General features: G+C 40.0%; 1 protein-coding gene across 11 annotated transcripts in view; it reads left to right on the forward strand.

Moving 5' to 3' along the window:
- The window catches only part of CLASP1 (cytoplasmic linker associated protein 1), a 147693-nt gene that overhangs the window by 54548 nt on the left and 70889 nt on the right, over positions 1 to 22256 (forward strand). For 9 of the 11 annotated variants that reach the window (XM_084289009.1, XM_084289012.1, XM_084289016.1 and 6 more), the window contains exons 9-20: positions 2099 to 2251; positions 3227 to 3300; positions 4102 to 4194; positions 5433 to 5578; positions 6230 to 6365; positions 7109 to 7179; positions 8140 to 8199; positions 8897 to 8974; positions 10752 to 10919; positions 11715 to 11764; positions 13023 to 13193; positions 21884 to 21991. In XM_084289009.1, coding sequence (XP_084145135.1) covers positions 2099 to 2251; positions 3227 to 3300; positions 4102 to 4194; positions 5433 to 5578; positions 6230 to 6365; positions 7109 to 7179; positions 8140 to 8199; positions 8897 to 8974; positions 10752 to 10919; positions 11715 to 11764; positions 13023 to 13193; positions 21884 to 21991 — 1308 coding nt within the window. The remainder of the gene's footprint in view (positions 1 to 2098; positions 2252 to 3226; positions 3301 to 4101; positions 4195 to 5432; positions 5579 to 6229; positions 6366 to 7108; positions 7180 to 8139; positions 8200 to 8896; positions 8975 to 10751; positions 10920 to 11714; positions 11765 to 13022; positions 13194 to 21883; positions 21992 to 22256) is intronic. The other 2 variants (XM_084289013.1, XM_084289019.1) reach the window with 2 other exon arrangements.

Here is a 22256-nt window from a genome sequence, read left to right on the forward strand (position 1 = left end):
GACACCTTGTAACCTGTGGGTAGTAATTCCTGTGATGATTGCACAAAATGACAAAAAAACAAAACAAAACAAAAGAACAAACAGAAAAGTGTTTGATTTGTTTATAAATTCCATCTGGTCACCTTGTTGGATATTTTCTGTTAGAGAAACATTATTAATAAATCACACTGGAAAAGTATATTACTGAGTCTGCAGTTACTGACCATACAATCAAGTGATTTGTTACGCATCAGATCAGGCTAAACCATTCCCTGCAGTGAACTTTCGCTTAATTTAATTAAAACACGTTTTCCAGTCCTTTTATCGTTCTCATGGCTCTTCCCTGAGCTCTTGTCTAGACATGTATCTTGTTTTGGAGTGATACATGTCAGAACAGAGGGTTATCAGTGTCGATTGGGAGGTAGCACGTCCTGCATGGCTGCTTTAGGGTACTGTGATAGATCCCCCATCCTAAATGTGTCTGTTCTTCTCCTTAGCTGTATGACCTGACGTTTCTTGATAAAGTTCCTGTGTTCACTTTTGCCTGAACAATAGTTGAGGTTATTACCCCTGCTTGCCTTTAGAAGTTATGTTTTTTGCTAGCCCTTTCTCATACTCCCAGACTGTTTGAACATGAGCAGTAATGGAAAGTGTCCTTGGGCACCTTCCTGACCATGTTGGGTGCTGTCTGCCTGCTGCCTCAGTGCTGTGGCTGGAGTATGGCAACACGTGGGTGTGCAGCTCTCAAATGGGGGTTTTAGGTTTTTAGATGATCCTTTACAGGTCTTCTGTGCCCAGCTGTTAGTGAGCCATTTGGGGGAGTGAAAGCTGAGGTCAATACAAGCTGTTCCATGACTCTTTCTTTTTGCCTTCCCTAGAATGTCTTACAGTTATCAATTTATTTTCTTACTTTTAGAGTGCTCAATGTGTATTGAATTTCACTTGTTAGCGTCTAACTAGGAGCCAGTATTGGTTACTTGATACTCCCAGGTGCTTTCCTGAACAGGGATGGATTAAAGCACCTGCTTGTGTCACTTGCTGAGTGATATTCACGAAGGAAATATTCCTGAAACAGCAGAGAGTGGGGGCATACCTTGGATTATTGGGTAGAGATGGGCATGCACCAGGTCTCAAGTCTTGAATGAAGCTTTAGTGTGGAGAAGCGAAGTGAGGGGGACTGCATGTGTGTGTGTCTAGCCTCAGTAAAATATACACACCGTCTACATCAGCTGTCCAAATGTTTTGTCACCCTTCAACCTAAGGCCAGTTTTCAAAGTGGAAAGCTAATCTGTGTAAAACTGCAGCATAAGCACTCTTTTGGAATTGAAGTGACCTTCAGCAAGAACCGAAGCGGCTGTAACTCATTTCAAGTTAATATATGTTCGTGTCTGGAAGTGGGGCCTGCATTTTTCTTTAGTTGTATACAAAGGATTCATTAAGCTTCAATTAACACAATACTTTTTTTTTTTTTTTTTTTGATTTAGGGTAACTTTTGCTGTTTTCTTGTAGACAAAGTGTTGATAGTTTAAAAAGTTAACGTGGGGTTGTAGCTCTGGGTTGGGTTTTTGATTAATGGTCCCAAAGAGAAAAATCTGTGGCTTACCAACAGCGTAGGTGTTGCCCTGTGATCTATCCTGGGTTAGTCTGTTCTTTATTCTTCATCTCATGCAGGCAGTTAGGATGGTGTGAAAGGGCAGCCAGTTCTTCCTGGTCCTTTCTATGCTTGGATTTGCTCGTGTTCTTGGTTTTACTGCAACCCATGTGGGAAATAGCTCTTGGAAGCAAAAACAACAGATACAGACTGTAGGCACCCCAAGTTATTAGCTGTGGCTAATCTTCTCATTGTAAATCTGTGGTTTTCTTTTTCTGTCTGGACACATGCATTCAAGGATAATAATGCAGTGGCTGCAGTAGCGTAGGAGAGGGCTCAGTGGCTGGCAGCCATTCCTGAATAACCGGGGCTCTAGCATGAAGAAGCCGCCAAGGTGGGAACTGGCAGAGCAGACCTGACTCCAGCGTCAGTAGACCATGTAATCTGTTTGCCACCAGTGGGTGTGCTCCTTGTGAAATCTCTTTGCTTCATCAGACTTACGGTTGACTACGCTTTTTTTTTTGGCAGATAAAAATTTTGATGATGAAGACTCTGTGGATGGGAACAGACCTTCCTCAGCTAGCTCCTCTACATCTTCAAAGACCCCTGCAAACTCACGCAGGGTTGGGATGGGGACTACACGCAGACTTGGGTCTGCGCCTCTGGGATCCAAGTCCTCAAGTAAGCTGATAGTATTTATGAATTTACCTTTATGCAAAGTATATGTAGTTTTCACATTTCAACTTATTTCATGGACTTTCGGGCTGTGTAATTCTCAGATTGGCCCTGAGGATCCAGTAATAGATTATCCCTCATGTGAGACCATTTGTTACACGTGTGTTTGTTGAAATGCCACAATCATTGAGGGTCACACAGCAAGCAGCCCCTGCATCTCTGTAATGCGTGTTGTTGCATTTGTGAAAGGTTGGAACTGTGCAGCTGTGCACTGAGGGCTTTGAGAAAATCATGTCAGTGATGCAGGGTGTGAATTTTTGTTTTATATAGCTGCAACTCTGCAGCTGGACTGAGGCAGGCTGCTTACAGCTACGTGCTAAGCTTTGGCCTGTGCAACCTACAACTGATCTGTTGGCTTCTTCTAAGACCTTTGGGCATAGCTCATAGTGAATGTGAGCAAGAAAAGGGAGCAATAATTCTGAATGTGGGCAATAATTCTAAATGTCATTACAAAACATCCAGAGAAGCAGAGGAAGTTCCCCGTGCCCCAGTCTCTAATCTGATTAATATTCCAGTGTCTATTTATCTTTGTTATCATTTGTCTATTTGTGTACCTGTCAGGAGATCTGCACCTTCATCTATTATAGATAGGATTAAATCCTTTAAAATAAAATCTCCTGTGTAATTAGAGCAAATATTCCCTTTCATCTTTCAGAATGTCCCCTCTAACTGTTGAGTGACTACTGTAATGACTTCCATAATGTGCCCTCTGTGCCTAGGAGTTGAAGGATGCCATGCATGTGCAGTCTGTAACTGGCATTGAATTTCCCTGCCTCTGTTGTCGTTACATTTGCAGCACTGGGAGGCTGTGTGGGTAGTGAACTTTCTCTTGATTAGGTGCCTTGATAGATAGCTAGTGGTTTCTTAATTGATTCTCTTGTTGATAAGAAAATTGAAAAGGCTTTTTCATATGCATGTCAGCAGCCAAAGAGGGAGCAGGTGCTGTGGATGAAGAAGACTTCATTAAGGCATTTGAAGATGTCCCAACAGTTCAGGTAAGTAGAACTGTCTGCTAAAGTACATAACACAAAACAGCAGAAGATGGATGTAGGATCTAATCACTGACAAATTGAGCTTCACTTGACTGCTGGCAAATCTTAAGGGGAAGGTAAGCTGAAAGTTGTAGGGAGGCAACTTTGAAGTGGTAGTAGCTGCCAGTAGTGTGTGTGAAATGCTTAGAAGTGGAGGGAAAGGGGGTAGGAGGATTGCAGTGAGGACGCTGAGCTGGAACTGGATGTGCATGTTGAATAGCACTGTCTGGTTGAACAAAATCTTAAGTCAGCAAAAGCCTCCCTACATTTCGTCTGTGCTGTATGCAAACTGAAAGGAGTAAAGGTGGTTTGTACTTCCAGAATCACTGTTGTGAGTGCTATGACAGGATGGCACATTTTTGCTGGCAGATTTACCTGGGTAGCTGAAATGTGTATCCTCTCTGCTTCACCGGAGTTTACTTGTTGGGACAAATGAGCACAGCTTGAGTTATGCATTAGACTTTTAACTTTTCATACTGACTTTTGTTCTTTTGCTAGGCACTCCAGGAATACTGCTTAAAATTGTGAAACTATAGTAAAATAACAGAAGATGACCCTTTTGATCTTCGTGTGGTCATGTAATAATTTTTGATTGCAGGAAGTATGTAAATTCTTTTCATTATGCAAAACTAGCTAGCGTGTCCAAGGCTAGCATGTGACAGTTGAGCATTGAGGGGTAGAGGACAAAAGAATGTAGATGGGAAATGATCTTATTTTCTGGAGTAAATCTCACGTTATGTTGCTACTCTGTATTTAAATTTACAGATTTATTCTAGCCGGGATCTTGAGGAATCCATAAACAAAATAAGAGAGATACTATCAGATGACAAGCATGACTGGGAACAAAGAGTATCTGCTGTGAGTAGTGATCTTTGATACGAACTCTATTAATACAAGGTTTTCCTACACTGAACTCCTCCCATGAAGAGGATACTGGGAAAATCTCAGAGTAAGGCTAAAATGCATTGTAAGTGGTGAACATCTGTTATGTTTCCCCAAGCTTGGGGGAAATGTTTCCTTATGAGACTGAATTTAAACCACATCTGTGGAGGAAATTGCTATTTTTGATATAGAAAGAACCTGGAGAGACAACATCAGGTTGAGCTGGAAGTCATGCAGGAATTCCAGATGTAAAGCTAGAAATTTGCTAGCAGATGCTGAAATCAAAATGTCAGAAGTGGGATTCAGAATCTCTTAAAACTTCTTGATGAGGCAGAACGTCATTTTGCCTAGAGAGCTTATTTATACTTCTGCAAAAAGGAAATACAAAACAATTCAGAAACTTTACACACTTAAAAATTTGAATAAATGACTACAACCGTGGGAAATGTAGTAGTGTGAAATCAGGCATTATAAGCATGGCAAGATTCAGTCTTATATTCTGACGTGAGCTGTTTCCATAGTATAAATATTATATACAGTAGACTTTCATTATTGGTATAGCAACTTTGACATGTCTGTCAAATCATATATTACAGATCTGAGTGTCAAATTGTGCTGATTCAGCGTACTTCATTTTTCTTTGCTCTAGTGAGAGCAGTGAGCTTAAACTGAGGCAATGTACGTATGCATCAGTATTCATGAGGACCTATGGAGTTATCTGAAAAAATGTCTCCATGATGAAATTCATCATGTCTCCATGATGAAATGACCAGTATTAATACTGGTCCCAGTATTAATAGCAAATATGCTGTTCGGATGAGGTCAGGATTGCGCTTCCAGTAGAGCCAGATAATTAATGAAGTCAATGGACATGTTCTAGATACATCAGTGTAACTCAGATCTGAGTAAGAACCAAGTCTTTTAAGTTATTAAGGGGGAGCAGAGGAGAACTTTTGGTCTAAAAAGTAATGTTTGGGTTATTAATGATAAGTAGGAGTAGCTGTATGCAGCACTTCTGGATTCCTGTAGCAGTTAGCTAGCATGCTTATTTTATTGTGCATTCGTAGTATGTTAAGATCTGAAATAAAAATTGCTCAGACTGATTTAAAAAGTGGTGTTCCTCAACGTGTGTAGTTGTACAGGGACCCTGGACATAACCGTCCTTGTGTATATTGCTCATTAACAGTCACTGCTTTGTTTTATGGTACTAACAGTTGAAAAAGATCCGCTCCTTACTCCTGGCTGGAGCTGCAGAATATGATAACTTCTTCCAACACTTGCGACTCTTGGATGGAGCATTTAAATTATCTGCTAAAGACCTGCGGTCTCAGGTAGTGCGAGAGGCTTGTATCACCTTGGGGTAAGTTTACTTTCTAAACACACTTAAAATGTGTTGTAGAAACAGGAACAACTGCTGATTAAAACACAGTCAAGGATGTGACTGGCGCTGTTAGTAATATATACTAATAGGCAGGACATTCTGTTACAGCCATTTAAAACTATGTAGGCTACCAACTGAAGGTGTACAAACCTGTATTCTTGAGTTTTAAATTATGTTAATTAAGATATGCTGAATGAATGAGCAAGCTTTGTGTTCATGTTCTGAGAAAATCATTTAACAAGAAACAGGGTGCTGCAGTGTTTCTAGCAGATTGGGGTGGATTCGTACATACAAAGGCAAAAACGATAACTTCAGAGAAACTGCAATACAAACTAACAATTTCAGAGAAATACCTGTACTCAGCATTGTACCTCTTGTTTGTTAACAACTGTTTAGCTGAACAGGTTACTCTATTTCATGACAAACTTATTGTTTGTCAAAGTTCAGGTGAATGCAGAATGTAAGAAATGAAAGTCAAGGAACTATTTCTGAAAGTGTTCTCTGGAGTTGGGGAAGAGGTGCCTGTTGTGAAGAGTGAGATGTCAAATATGCTAATGTCAGATGTTCTGTACAACCTGACACTCTTAATCCTCAGCACACTTACCAGCATGACTTCATTCTGTTTTTCAGACATTTGTCATCAGTTCTGGGAAACAAGTTTGACCATGGGGCAGAAGCCATTATGCCAACAATTTTTAATCTAATTCCAAATAGTGCCAAAGTCATGGCCACTTCTGGTGTTGTAGCAGTTAGATTAATCATTCGAGTAAGTATAAGTCAAAAGAGAACAAAATATTATCAATTTCAAATGCTGTGGTGTTTCTGAGAAAGTATGAATGTCACTGCAAGGAAAATTAGATCAAATGCCAAATCTGCTTTTCTGATTATGCTAAGCTTGTCTGCCTTAGATGTTGTGAAGCCTTGTGTAGACTAATGATGATAGATCAGTCCTTACAAACTAGTAGGAAAAAGTAATAGAAATGGTAGGAGAAATGCTTTTTTACAGAGTAAGATGTTTATATCCCTCAGAAGTGAGCAAACTTTTTTTCTTTAAATTGGTTTTAAACCTGACTTACAGTACAGACTTATGCTCTTAATTGTGCTATAAAACTCCTCTTGGGCAGCACCTGCTGCCGAAAACCATTAGGTTGCAGAGATGACTGTGCCTAATGATGCAGTGAGTAAGCTGTAGATAGCTTGACACCTCTTAAGTTGTAATCACTGACAGTTTAGATCCTCCTCAAGTGACTTCAGCTCTTTGACTCATTGGAGCCTGTCATTATAGAAGAAACTAAAAATTTTTAAGGATATTTTTAGAGATAAGATATATTTTTAATAATAAAAATCTGTCCATATTTGTTAGTGTTCCTTTATTTGGCAGTTCTATTTTTAGGAATTGAACAAAAATATTTATGTATAGGTCTCAGGTGGCTAGAGGAAATGGCTTTTCATTCCATGGAACTGCAATGTAAAGCTGTCTTCCTGTTTTTGTTCTTCCTTTTGTTCTAGCATACGCACATCCCTCGACTAATACCCATCATAACCAGTAATTGTACCTCCAAGTCTGTCGCAGTTAGAAGGTGAGCATTTAGTTTGAGTTTCTTCTATTGTTTCACAGTAAATAGGTTCCATGTACTTTTTGATAACGTTCATGTATCTGTTTTTATTTATGAAAAGGGCTGTTATAGACATTTTTGCAGAGAATGCACCTCATTCTGCCCCGTGAGTTGGGATCAAATACAAAGTCAGCTGTTCTGCATAAGACACAGCACTGCAGATAAGAAAAGACACTTTTTCTCAAAGAAATGCTCTTTAAATTAATCTTTGTACTTGTTTATAATGTCATATTAGGGTTTTTTTTTGTGTTTGTTTTTTTTTTACAGGCATGTTTCTCTTCCCCACTACCTAGCTTTCTAGTGATATGTATTCTTTGAGTCAGTCAGCAGAAGTAATGTTCAGTGGTAATTGTCATCTGGAAGTTGAGCTTTATCTGCTAATGGTCCTCTCTGCATTTAAAATCCAAGTGTGCTCCAGTCCAGCTGCCTCACTTGGAGATTCTTGCCTGTGCCATACAGATTAATTTTCTTCTTGTTAAATGAAAAGCTGATGAATTCAGTAACAAGCCTTGAAAAAAGTCATGGCACACAAATGCCTTCATTTCTTGAAATGAGGAAGGGAGATTGAAACTGTAGAGAAGCTAAACATGAAGTTTCCATATGAAGTTTGAACTAATGGGTACTGAGTAGGATTAACTTGCATCTTCCACATCTGTCCTGTATAATGAAGAAGCAGGATTTGGGGGTTTTTGTTACTTTATGTAAAACCCTCTCATCAGAACTCTCTATAAAGAGGTGACTCCAATTACGTTGTTTATTGATGGCATTTATAGAGATGTTGCTATTTTTATTGGGGTCTGTACTGAAATCTAATGTCCCAAGCAGTGTCATAACAAACGATTGCTGCTGTGCAGAGGCAGGTACAGTGAATTCAGAGAGCTTCTTAACTTAAAAGAACTCAGCATTTCTCCTTTTTCTTCTCAGGCGCTGTTTTGAATTTTTAGACCTGCTGCTGCAGGAGTGGCAAACTCACTCCCTAGAAAGGTAAGCTCTGAAAACAAGTAGGTGGGTTGATTCTCACCTACTAATGTCTGGGGAGGTTAGGCCTGTAGAAAGGGCAGTCGTGGAGTTGAGATTGTCATGTAGCAGAGATTTTTGTGGTAAGAAAAACACCGACACGTACACGCATGCTCTTCATCCCTGTAGTTCTGGCAGGCAGAGTTCAGTGAATCTCTTTATGCCAGCCCTGGAACACCTGTCTGAATGAATCTATGAATTTAATAGATTTGCACCCTAAAGTGAGATGATGAGGTAAAGGCTGCTACACATCTAGCAGGAGCATCTCAGGCTTGTACAGCAGTTCACGCTAATGAACAGTGGAAGGAATTGTTGGGGATACAATTGGGAACAGTCCAGTTTCCTTAGCCCTTGGACTGCCCAAACTCTTTAAGGGTTAAGAGAGTATTTTTACACCCAAATAGTTTAAACTAACCAACTAAAGACCGTTCTATGAAGAATGCTGCTTGCCTTTTCGTACTCAACAATGTGAGTGAAATAAAACTGGGTTATAAGCGTAAATAAATCAAGGCTCCAAAGGTTTTTGCATGGAAACAGGAGGATGTGATGAACTCTGTTCATTGAGACCGAGGCAAAATCACATTATTCATTTGTTTGTAAGTGTAGCACTTCTTTCTGTGATTTTCATCTTTCACATTTGGATAATGCTTCCTTCTTATTTCAGACACATATCAGTGTTAGCTGAAACGATAAAGAAGGGAATTCATGATGCAGACTCTGAAGCCAGGATAGAGGCAAGAAAGTAAGTAGAAGCTACTGGTGTCTTTTCTTCCCCTTCTATACCCATATATTGCAAGTTTAAGCTGTTGCATCTTGGAAACTTAAGTCCAGACAAGCAATGTTCTGCTGGCAGGTGAGGTTAACACTCCATTAAAGCTGAGGGAGTGTGGTCTTAGCAGGAGATGTCATGTGAAGTGATCACATAGGGCTCAGTTATATATGTGTTTCCTGGTTTCTAGCGGTGCTTATTTTGCTTCGTTCTCTAGTTGTTTATTGTCTTTTTACCTGCCTGAGCAGGTACAATATGTACCTGGGCTTAACATACAAGATTTTAGTGTCAATAACTAGTAGCTTTGTCATTTGATGTTTGAGATGCTTGGGTTTAACTGAGATTTCTTCTACTTAGTACAACAATGCAACAACAACAATTATGTGTTTTCTTTTTGGCCTGTATGCAAGACTGGGTCATCTGCTACTCTTGAAACAGAAGTCTCTGTGCTAGTACATTGCTAAATGGTATTGTAAACTAAGGAAATATTTTGACACGGAAATAAGATCTTTTTGCACATCTATAGGAAACTTCTACGTTTGCATTTTTCTTTTGTTGAAGTTCTCTTGCATTTCCAATAATGTGTTTGCACTTAAAGTACTGTGCTGCTATACTATCATCATATTTTTGTGAACAGAAGATGACAGGAACGTTTTTCAGAAAGAGGGTGCTGTTAAATCACTAAATAAATGTTGTTAATCTAAACACCATGTTATAAACAGAGCTATTTCATGGTAGGACTGTTTAGATCCTTTTGAAAGGGAAAATGTGCATCACTGAAAAACACGGTATGCACTGAGACTTCACAGCAGGTGACTAGTTAAGGTGAACAGAGAGCAAGGAGAATGGCATGAGACTTTAAAGAACAGGCTTAATTCTCTTTTCACATGCTTCTTGATTAGGTGTTGCTGATTGTGAGACAAATTTCTTTCCTTCTAGTGATGCGAGAACGCATGTGACTTCTCTGAGGACTGACTGGCACATACAAACAATTCTTGATTCATTTCAGCTAACAGTCTCGCTCATAAACTGCCCATTAGTTGCCTCCTGAAAAGCTCTGAGAGCCTTCATCTCCTTTGTGATGAGAGTGAATGGTGTTTTAGCATCAGCCAGGAGATTTGTTCCAGAGAGGAATTCCTTCCCTCATCTTGAAGTGCTCTTTTACTTTCAGCATGACACTGATTGGAAGTCTGTAGGAGCATCTCATTCTTTTTCTTCCCGAAAGACAATCAGCAGATTCAGCTCACTACAGAAGATCTGCCTCTGCAACATGTATAAGAGCTGCTTGTTAAACTTAAGAAATACTTGCTGGTGCTTTTTCTGAACCAGGCCCATGCATGTGTGTTCTGCTTTTGGCTTGTTTTAAGAGTAGCTTTGAGGACGTAGTCTCAAACTAGCATCAGGCTAGTTATGGGTCTAGTCTGGGTCTATCTCCTATGCACATTAGACAGACAAAGATACAACAATTTCCATTCTCTTAAAGCTTTTTTGGCTACTTGTGTTTTCACAAAGTCACAAATGGTGTGCCTCTTAGTTTTGTTTGCTTTGTCTTCTCTGGGGTTGTTCCCCCAGCCTATTGTGCTACTCAGCAACATGTCTGAAGTACATCATGGAGGCAGTAGGTGACTGCAATGAATAAGCTAATGAGCCCGCTAATGCCATTAGTGGAAAAGGCTCTGACTGTACCTGTGCTCCAGTGACCATAAAAATATGGCAAGGAAATATTACTAGCGCTGTGCCTTGTTTCCAGGTGTTACTGGGGTTTCCACAGTCACTTCAGCCGAGAGGCAGAGCATTTGTACCACACTCTGGAGTCCTCCTACCAGAAGGCCCTGCAGTCGCATTTGAAGAACTCTGACAGCATTGTGTCCTTGCCACAATCGGATCGCTCCTCCTCCAGCTCCCAGGAGAGTCTCAAGTAAGTCTTTCAGCATCGCTACCTCTCTTGGTCTAAAGAACTGCAGAGATGACCATGGCTTCCTCAAATTCAGGGGAGCTGCTTTGGGTACTCTGAGCTATGCTTGTCTCATCTGGTCTTCATTTGGCCTCAACACTTGGTTATGTCAAATTTTCTTTTTAGTTAACATTATATTAAAATGCAGGAAAACTCCATTACTGGCTTAAAAAATAAAAATTATCTTGACACCATAAATAACTTTTAGTGTGCTTTTTGTGCTTGGAAGACACTGCTAGCCATTCCTTCCAGATGGGCTGAAAACAATGCTTGGATTGAAATTCTTTGTTTAGCATTCATCTTAGAGGTGCGAGATGGCCTTTTGCTGTATAAGAGGAAAAAATGCCTAATCTAACTTTGAGTTGTAATTGCAAAATCAGTATGTAACTTTTCTGAAACATTCATATTACTAGCTTCTCTTGAAGAGATAGTCAATTAAGCTGCAAATGTCTGCAGCTGAAGTGTTAGACACATATGAAAAATACCCATAACATACTAACACAACTCTTTATATCCACAGAAAGCATTCTTAAAGAAGTCTTCTTGCTCAAATAATATAATTTTTTTTTCCTAGTGTATTTGTAAAGAATTTTATGGTGGTGCTCTATTTATTTTTACACAATAAGCTTTGTCAGTCTATTCCTGAATGTAAATAACTTCCTATTAACTCAATTATGAATCGAGGGAACAGAGTAGTACTATTACTGCTGATTGTGAAATACCAGCTTTGTTTTAATAAATATTTTTATTTACTTCTAGCCGTCCACTGTCTGCCAAAAGAAGTCCTACTGGAAGTACTACATCGAGAGGTGAGAGTAGTAGCTGAAAATACGGTGAGGTGTTGCTGAGGAAATGTGATGAAGTAGAATGAGAATTTTTGATACTGCATGGACAACTTTGCTGCTTACTGCTCCTTAAAAATGGCACCTTATGTAATTTTTTTAATTGGTTTTAGGTTGTGCACCCCTTTTTGTACAACAACCTCTGATGTAATAAGGCCTTTGAAAGCTGGTAAACCTGTTATTGTCTGCACCTGAAGGGAAGGCTAAAAAGCCTTCAAAGTTGTAGTCAACATATGTTTAGCTGTGAAATAGCTGGGATTAACTTCTGCTGATGCTAGTACATAGAGCTGCATAGCCTACTGGTGCATTCAGCTTTTCTCTCATTTATTTTTTTGTGGTTTCAGCACTTATTGGAGGCATAGTCTGCACAAAGTCCTCCAGTGCTAAATTATATCTTGCCAGTCTGTTTTTAACATCAGATGGAATATTCAGGTGTAGCCAGGAGTGGCTGACGTTACTTCATAGAAGACTTATGTGCAATGGCAAGGGAATATGTAAGAATGAATGCTTGCTTATTTAATAGGCATCTTTATTCTCTTGATTCATGTACCCAAGCCTATATACCTGACAAGTACAGGCAGCTGTACTATCCTAAGTAAATGCATATAACAATCTAAATAGTAAATTTTAATATACCACATTACAGACAAAGCTTTGTTAGTAGATGGTAAGCCACCTTCTAGCCCTATCAGTATACTCTGCTGATGATACCTTTATGTATACCTTTAAGTATGCCTACTTTATTGTGCCTGCAAATGCATGTCTGCTTGCACCTGAATAGACAAGTATTATGCTTAAGAGGGTAAACATTAAAAAGTGATGGGAACGGTGGTCCTCATGAGAAGATGAGGTGTTGGGAAGGCAGGTAGGAAAACTTGCAGGAAAGCGTAGAACCTGGGTTAAAGCAACTCACAAGCAGGTGATGGGTACTGTAGCTGAGTTTTTCTGTATTGCTGGCCTGGCAACCAGCAGTGATCTCAGCATTTAGGTTAGTGTCTAATAAAGTTCTTGGAGCTGGCATCAGGTCAGCATTGAAATATCTTTGCAGGCACTGTGGGAAAGCCCATGTTGTCCTGATAAAGCATTCTTAGTTGAAATATTCCAGTGCAAAGTAAAGAGTGTTAAAAATAGTACGTTAAACTGCTTGACACACAGCTTCTTCTCTGAAGAACACAGCTCAAAAAATTAATCTTCCTTATTCTGGGTCTCCCACTCCCATCTGCAGCATCTACAGTAAGTACAAAATCTGTGTCAACACCAGGATCTCTGCAGCGGTCCCGCAGTGACGTTGATGTGAATGCAGCAGCTAGTGCCAAGTCGAAAGTGACATCTTCTGGAGCATCTACCCCCTTCAGTTCTGCTGCAGCCTTGCCCCCAGGCTCATATGCATCACTAGGTAAATCTATACGTTCTACTGTTGCAGTTAGCTTTCTTTACTACCAGGTAGTGCCTAGGTAATTTGATTGGAATATAAAACTCTGGAACTGGAAGGACATATCTCTGATATGGCCAACAGCATCAGCGTGCATTCTGTTGTCTTCTGGGATTAAGCAAAAAATTTGCATAGGAACTGACTTGCAGCAACATCTTATTTTTTCTATTGCTTTGATAGTCGCTGTCTCTTCTTTCTGGGGAAAAGCAGATGCTGTTGAGGAAATTTCTTACCGCTCCATTACTTTTAACATGTCTCAGTCTCTTTCTCCTTTCTCTTCCCTCCTTCCTCCTTCATTGAAACTGGTTTTCCATGAATTATTTTATGCTTTGAATAGTACATCTTAGCTGAGCTTGATTACTTTGTTTTACAAAAGAGAAAAAGATGTAGAAGCAGAGAGAGAAGCAGGCCTTCCCATTTCACCATGTGCTTAGGATATAAGTATCTGTTCTTCTGCTGACTCTCTGGATTACTGCCATTATTTTCTTAGAGCGTTGTATATCACTGTCAGATACCTTCCCAGTGTTTCTTATAACAAACTTTGCGTTTTCTCTCCTGGAGATGATGTTGCCAACTTGCTGAAGGAGGAAATGCAAGGCAGTGACAGACACAGTGTAATTTCTCATTCTGCTGGTTTCATGCTAGTCTAATTCCAGAGTTTTCATTGATTTACCTTTACAAGAGGGAGAAAAGTCAGATGCCTAGTAGATATCAAAATCAGTGGTCTTGATTTAAGCTGTGCCGATATCTTCACTGAGTCAGCTGAAAAGTAGTTTCTCCTTAGTGTTCAGCATTGGGTCTTCAGTCAGATTAAGTTCCTGGTGAATTACATAGGGATGCTTTCTATAGATTCCCTTTGTGAATATGTTGTTTTTATATCTGAAGTCTTTTACTATGTCTTAAATGTATTGGTTGTATTTGATGCACAAGTTCATGTTTTACTCAGTTTTACATTGCATGTTGATATTTGGTTCAAGATTTAGATGCGTTGCAGTGAACTCAATACAGACGTTGGAGTTGGTTGCTTAATGGTGTGCATTCAAAACTTCAATAAGCAGCCGTTTTTAGTCGTGCTGTGTCCTTGCTTCAGTGGCAAAAGTGATTTTGTACCATCTTATGCTGTGAGGAAGAAAGGAAAGGGGGAAAGAAAATACTAAAGATGGCTTTGTCCTTGAAGCCAGGTGACCATTTACAGTGTTAGTCTTAATCTCAATGTACTGAAGGAGAAAAGCAGGAAATGCACTGCATTTCATTAAGTAATGCATGGCTGCTCCTAAAGGAGTCTGTTTCCTTTTGAGCTAGCAGGGAAATTTGTCACCTGTGTGTCTCCTTGAGAGAAATGGTGAGGCAAAGGAAGAAAATGGGGTCTGACAAAGGGTTAGATATGTTGTTGGAAGGAAAAACTTGTAGCCTTGTTCTTCAAATGCATCAAGCTTTGATTTGCTACTCAAATTTTTTCATTTCCTTAATTATGTTAATTCTTTTGCAAACTTCTGTAGCTAATTTATAGTGCCCACTTCTGCTGATGTTACTAATTCATCCCTGTTAACCCTTTCCTTATTTTTTTTAATTTGCCTAAAGATGGTACTACCACTAAAACTGAGGGTAAGCAGTCTCTCTGTGTAACTGAGGTGTGTCTGCAGTCGTACCACCCTACCTGTTCTCAAAGTGTTACCCGACTCTCATCCATGTTCACTGGTGACGTGCATGAAGTGTTGCATGGTTGTCCTGCTCATTTTGATGCCATGGGGTGATCTTCACTTTCTCTTCAGGCTCCTCCCTATTAATGGCACTATTTAGTTTTTTATGGCTGATTCCTGATCACAAAGTTGTATGTGGGTCTCCCTAATTAAAGCAGTACTTTTGGTTGAAGGTGACCTGTGCACAGATTAAAAAAACAGGGCTTGTGTTTTCTTGCTCCACGACGTGTAAAGGTTTGCTGTGTTTTTCCATCCAAAGCTCAGGTCTCAACTGCCAAATGCTTTCAGGAAGAGCCTGGGCAGCAAGAGAATTGAATGAGATGATCACATGGCAGAAAAATGAGGACAGTAAACAATGATCTCTAGGGAAGGAATATTTAGTCAAACTCTTTAAACCTGAGCTCACTCTTTTTTTTATTGTTAACTGTCTGAGTGTGATGGCTTACAACTAAGACAGTTGGAGGAAAGTCTTTTTGAGAACACTGAGCCTGCTAGTCTGGGAGGCCTCCCAGTCTGGTTATCTGGCTTTTTGTCAAAGCTTGTTCTTTATTTCTTACTTCTCAAGCAAAAAAAGATCACTGGAAAATTGCTTTTTCTGAGGTAGACAGGGACTGGAAACAAGAAGGCCTTCAACACATAATGAAGACAACTTCCCCCAAACAAACCCATTTGTTTCCTGTTGCAAGTCTCTTTTCAAGGGATCTATTACTGTTTTGTGGGACTGTGTTCGTATCCTTGATGGCTGCTTGTATTTGGATGTGGTGTTCTGAGAAGTGCCACTGTGCTGTTGTGACGTGTTTTTGTTTTTTCCTTCCTATTACTGATGCACTGATTTATTATTTGGAGGGAAAGGTGTCTGCCATCTTCAGAACTGGTACTTAATCCTAGTGTTTAAAGATGAACTGGCTCAGAATCATGCCCAGATGCTTATGGTTTGTGATCTGTCAGTGATAAGGAACATGGAGTTGGTCTTAACACCTGTATTTCTAAATCATCATCAAATTAGATGAAAGATCCAAGTTGTTGCAATCCTTAGCTTTTTTTATTCACTGCTAACCCTTCTTTTTCACTTCTCTCCTTCCCCACCGTCTTCAAAGTTTTCTGGTTTTGGACTAACATAGCAATGTTGAATGTTCTGAATCTTCTGAACTAGCCCACACAACTCACAAATCCTCTCCTAGACTAACAATGTCTGTGGAAGCCTGTTCCAGCAGCCGTCCTCTGGCATACCTTTATTTTTAGTTCATTAATTCATTTAGTTCATTAAATGTTCTATTGTTGTCATGCAAAAGGTTTTTTTTTTTCTAGCAACTTTCTTTCAATTCATCTGCACTGGAAGCAGATTGGATTTGTAAGTCTGTAATAGAAACCAGCAAGTCACCTGTGGGGGGAAAGCTGAGAGATGAACATTCACAATTTGTTTTCCACTCCCTCCATGTTAAATACCAGATCTCATCTCTTCTTTTGCTGTAGGATTCTCTTGTGGTGGGGAGGAGTGGAGGATTATAATAACAGGGCACGTAGCAGCCACAGAGCACTTGAAGGATGAGTTTAATCACTGTTTGAAACTCTTCATCATCTTTGTTTCTGTCTGTTGAGACAGTTAAGGGAAAAGCAGCCTTTTGTTCAACATTCAGTGCCTCCTTCAGGTGAGGGTTGAGAATGCTCTTCTGCCAGCTCTGATCTTTCAGAGATGTAGGTAACTGTAGGGAAGGCAGAACTTTTATATTCTCGACATAAACATAAAAATCAATGAAGCAGGGGAAGGCAGGGCAGGAGAGAAGTATCACCGAGCTCTGGAAATATCTGTGTGTGCAAGAGGTGGTCTTCAAACAGAAAGCAAGAGTTCCATTTGCAGGAAGGAGTCATCCCTGTGTTTTTGCAGGTCACCATTAGCTACTTAAAGAATAAATCCGTGTTGTTGTGTAATTCAGCTTGACATTTAATCTGCAGTCTGTTTTCCATCGTGACTTTCCCTAGCAGCAGTGTAAAACTTCTGCACCTTCCCCTCAGCTGGGAGCCAGCATTGTGCTAACTTGGCAGTTCCCATCTGCTTTGCCATCGGTTCTCCTCAGTGCTTTGTTTTTGAGCCAGGTGTCTCAAAAGAGGAGCAAGACACGAGTGGGTTATGCCAGTGGCAAGCAAAGAGCGGAGTACTGGTTCTTTGGTTTTAAGCTGTGTCAACCCAAATGTCAAACGCTGCTGAAATGCACTTCTTGTAGGAAGGTAGCATGAACCTGTGTACAGCCTTGATCTGCGTAGGTCTTCTGCCACCATGCTGTGAGGCTGTGTCTTCGTGCAGTGCAGTTATGTCTGGATTGCCCAGACCCTTCGTGCATGAGTGTCTCAGGAACTTAATTAAGAGTTTTGTAGGCAGAAAGCCTGTAAGATCCAAACCTTTTTAGTTTTTTAAACCTTTTTTAGTTTTGATCTGGGTATTACAGCTAGTGCCATGCAAGTAGCTGCTGTGTGTCCATGTTTGTTATACCCAATTAAAAGGAAACCTCAGAAAAATTTCTGCTTGTTTTATCATAAAACAGTTTTTAAAGGAATAGTTAAATATTGTGTGTAATGCTGACTTTCAGTACATAATAATGGTTCAGAGCATTTCTGTTATCTGTGCAACTTTTCTCAAAGTGAGCATAAAAATGCCTTTCAAATGAGCCTTTCCAAAAACAAACAAACAAACAAAAAAAACCCATAAATGCTGGTCTGTCCCAGGACTGCTAAGTTTAAAACAAATCAGCAATTTCCAGAAACAGTGGCACAATACTTAGTATTTTTAATATTCACCAGAAAGGAAATAAAATCTTTCTGATATATCATAGTTTTCAGATAACTTAGGCTTAAAGAGCTTATCTGTGCGATTGAACATCTAAAGCCTTAACAAAGGCTTCAGGAATAACACACTTTTAAGAAGTCACCAATCCTGTTTTCTTCTTTGCTTTAAAGCCCTTTGTCATCAAGGACAGGGCTTGGCTCAAAGGTTTGACTGAACAACTTAACTTAAACTGAAATGCTGGGGTAGTGTGTTTCTTCTTTTGGTCTTTGGAAGTGCTGGCTTGGTTCCCTGTGCTTATTGGTGTAGAGCAGCGTGGTGCCACTGTCATTCCTTTAACTCTGCTTTGGCAGACTTTTTTTTTTTTTTTTTTTTTAAAGCAGCGTATACTGGTGGTTTATGGTATGGGTAGAGTGCATCTCAGGAAACTAGTGCAAAGTCTGGTTTTGTACAAGCAATGTTGGATTTGTGCTAAATACAAATTAAATCCATACCATAGCAAAAGGGGTTGTTTACAGATGTTACATACAATTCATATTTTTAATTGTGTGTATTTGCAAATGTATCACCAACAATTGATGTGTACAGCTGGTGGGCCCTAGAGACTCAGATTTTTTTTTCTCTTTTTTCCAAGTAGGGAAGAAACCTTGTGCTGAGAACTTGCTTGCATTAACTGGTTCATGGAGATACCATTGCCATCCCAGTGCTTCTACATGTAACTTCCATGGTTGTAGGCATCGTTATTCACAGCATGGAACTGATTAAACTCAGTAAACTCAGTCATGGAGCTGTTATATACCATTTCTAGAGTATTTGAAAGCCATTTTCTTCACAGTGTAGTATACAGGTTGGATCTCACAAAGCCTGTGTCTGTTCTGAGAGCTGGGGTAGAGGTGCTGTGCTATCTACCTGGAGGAGCTTAGAACAGCACTGCCAAGAGAAGCCTTCTGTAATGCAAAAATAAAAAATAATAATTAAAAAAAAATCAGTTTATTTGCTTGTTCTTCTGTTGTTGCTGTTTTCTTTTAAAAAGAAGACTTTCCTAAATTTAAGCGTATGTTAGCCATCTCAAAGTTGATTCTGATCCATTAATTGCTGTAAAAATGACAGTAACTTTAACAGGAAAAAAAAGCTCTAAAAACAAAACACAAATGAATTCTTAAAACTAAGCATTTTTATGGGGTCTTTCAAAATGCTTTTTGTACCAGCGAAGTGTCACATGTCAAATTCTGATCAAAGGCTTTTTAAAATGGCAATACTTCAGTGCTTTTGGAAACTAGTTGGGGCTGTCTTTATCTGTTCCTGTTCTGTGCTGCTGCTCTCAGGATAAAGGAATCTTTTTAAAAGGAGCAGAAAAATTATAGTTACGAAATAACGAGTTTTTCCATCTGTGGTTTGAGCTAGATGTGGAAACAAACCCCACTGAAGGCAAAGTGTATGGGAGGGGAGGCGTTTGTTTGCATTTAACAACAAAATGCCCATGTAACCTCTTTGCTATATTACTTCCAGTCTTGCCTGAAATTATTTTTTCAGCTTGTGGTGGAATGATAGGAATAAAGATGCACAGATAGATATTCCTGTGTGCAAGTAACTTCCGGATATGAATGCAGACTCTTGTTTGCAGATGAAATGCTTAAGGGAACATAATAAAGACATTTGTATTATGTAGATGAACGACTATATATGCATGTTATACGTGGAATAGCATATATTAAAAACCTTGAGATTTTCAAGCCAATTAACTATGGATTCATTTTACGTTTCTGTAAAGCAAGTATGTTTTGGATGTCATAAGACTAACTTAAGGTTGGTACATGCACATGCGAGCAGAAGTTAATGTATGAAACATCCCAGGTCCCTCTCTGTGTTTCTGTCTCATACAGATTTGCCTAAAGCAATTTTGAGTTCCATTTGGTCTTGTTTTACAGCTAATGCTGTATTTGGATAGGGAAAAAATAGAAACTTATTTAAAAATAAGTATCTTTGAATTAATCATTTTGAACCACTTGCATGCTGCAAGTAAGGTTAAACAGCTGTATTAAAAACAGTTGGAAACTAACAAATCAGAATGTATATTAGCAATTCGGGTCTCAAGGAATACGTGAGTGATACCAGGTGACATTATTTCTTTGTAACAGTGTGAAGAATTCAAACATGATTTTGAGATTTTTTTTCCTTGTCTTTTGCTTTACACCATACGCTCCAAGAATTTAATTGCTCCTAGGGTGACCATGTATTGTGTTGTCACACTCTTTGTACCATTACAGCACGTGTGTATGAAGCCACGGTGCTGCTATGCATTGCTGTGAATGTTGGAAGGAATTTAGGTCTCTGTTCAGCTTTCTGCTTTTTCCCTGTGCGTGCCTTTGAGGCCTGTGGTGGGATTTGGGCCGTGCGCCTCATGGCAAGGCACACCGTGACTGCTCGTCTGCGTGTAGCTGCCCATGTGTGAAACCTGGGAAGGATAGGAATGGGCCAGGAAAGGGCTGTATATCGGGCTGGCCACGTGCAAGGGGCAGCTAATGTCCTGTAGCCGAGGAAAGCTGCCGCCTTGCTCTGTTGGTAGGAGTGCCTTAGCAGCCAGGCCCATCATCCTTGGACCCACTGGTTCAGAACTTGACTGAGTCAGTGGTTAAATAGTGATTTGTTGGTGTCTTCCCAGCTTTGTGCTTATCATTTCTTCTGTTGTGTCTACAAACAGTGGTGTGAATGCAGATATCTGTGTCTTGGGTCACTGCACCTTAGCTCGCTGCAACAGCTCTGGAAGCCTGGTGATATTTTTTAACACTAGATGCTGGTGGTGCAGCATGAAGTACTTCAGGCCTTTTTCCTGCAATCAAGTCTAGGCTTCCTTCTCACAGCTACACATTTCCTTGTCACCTTGTGTCTGTCAGAAACTCGCAGGCAGTGTTACAAATATTTTGAGAGCTCAGACCAAGGAACAGAGCTCTCAACCTGGTCAGCCTGGGCTGCTTGCCATTGTCTTGTTCTGCATGTGTACCTTATGTGGTTTGGGGTGGGAAGTTACATCTCCCTGTTCTTGTTTCTCTGTTTGCTTATGGTGGAGACAAAGGGTGGGAGATACATATCTGTAACTGGTGGATGCAGTTGTCAAGACTATTCTCTTACCTGTTATGTGTTTGTGGTGTTGTTTTTTTCCCTTTTATTATTTTGCCTGAAACTTGAAATCATCCTCTGAATGCAGGGTAACACTGGCATTAGTCCTGAGAAACGGCTTCAGATTTGGCTGAGAACCGAGTTGTTGAAAAGTGCTGGTGGAGGCTTTCTTTGTGTTACTCTTAATTATCATTTCTTTCCCATTAGCTAGAGACAGATAATTGAACCTTAGCACTGGAAAGAACATTCTGTAGGAAAGAGCCCTGCCCCAGGAAGGGGATGAACTGATGACCTCGTGAGCTGGGCGAGCTCAAATTTCTGTAGCTTTTTCATAAGGAAAGGACAGAAAAAGGACCAAGAACACTTTGAGACTTTATATCCATTCTCTGCTTAAAGAAAGGCCAGGCACATGGAATCTTTTTTTTCCACGATGTTGATTGTGTTAAATGAGACTCACCGTTACAAGTTACACTGATCTAGGTATAAATTTGAGGGATCTGTAAACAGCAGGGAAAATTGAGCCTGAAATAAAAGTGTAGCCAGGCTGTGTTGGCAGACTCTCGGTGGTACATGCTGGCGTGCACATGGAGAGCAGGCTGTAAAGTGCTGAGCTGCTGTTTGGAAATCCCAGCGATGGAATTTGTGGCTGCATCTGCTGTGCCCATCTCCGAAAGGGTGATCGCCTTCTCAGAAAGTAATAATTTTAATATAGGAAGTGGCATTTAGGCTACTGTCATTTTTGTGGTTGATCTTTAAAGAAGCTACTACAGAAAAGAGGCAAAGGCTTTAGAGAGGTAATATGTTCTTTTTATTAAACTGGCTGATAGCGTAACAGAAAGCTAAAAAGTTTTTGAACTTGTAGACTTCTGGACTTGTGTCTCACTCTCATCATCAGCCGGTTTAATGAAAGTTGCCTTTCCTTTTAAAATTTATTTCCTGTACCCTGGTTAGTTTTGTGGATAGCAGCACTTCAAGCATGGAACAGATGGTGCTTTAGAAGCTGGTGCTGCCCTTGGAAGAAACCTATTAACAGTTTTGTTGTCTTTGCATTCCTCCAGGTCGGATTCGTACAAGGAGACAGAGCTCTGGCAGTGCCACAAGTGTCACCTCAACGCCTGCGGATACCCGAGGCCGCAGCCGGGCTAAAGTGGTTTCCCAGTCCCAACGTAAGAAGTGTTTTGTTTCCGGGCGAGGAGAAGAATTTCTTTTGAATTGTGGTAGCATCAGCTGAGAGTTGGGCTCACTTCTGCTGAATAATATCTGGAGTTGTAACAAAATGAATCCCCACTCAGCCAGCTTTCAGTGTAGCTCTCCCTGATAAATAGTGCCCCAAATCTGAGTGCTTAGTTGCTGCCTTTTTTAACCTGTTGTGCAGCAGCACTTCAGGTCATTGCAACATATATATAAAATAATATAAATTACCTGTACTGG

The sequence above is a fragment of the Netta rufina genome (genome assembly GCF_964035555.1).
Source record: "Netta rufina genome assembly, chromosome: 6".
In the NCBI taxonomy this organism is placed as follows: domain Eukaryota; kingdom Metazoa; phylum Chordata; class Aves; order Anseriformes; family Anatidae; genus Netta; species Netta rufina.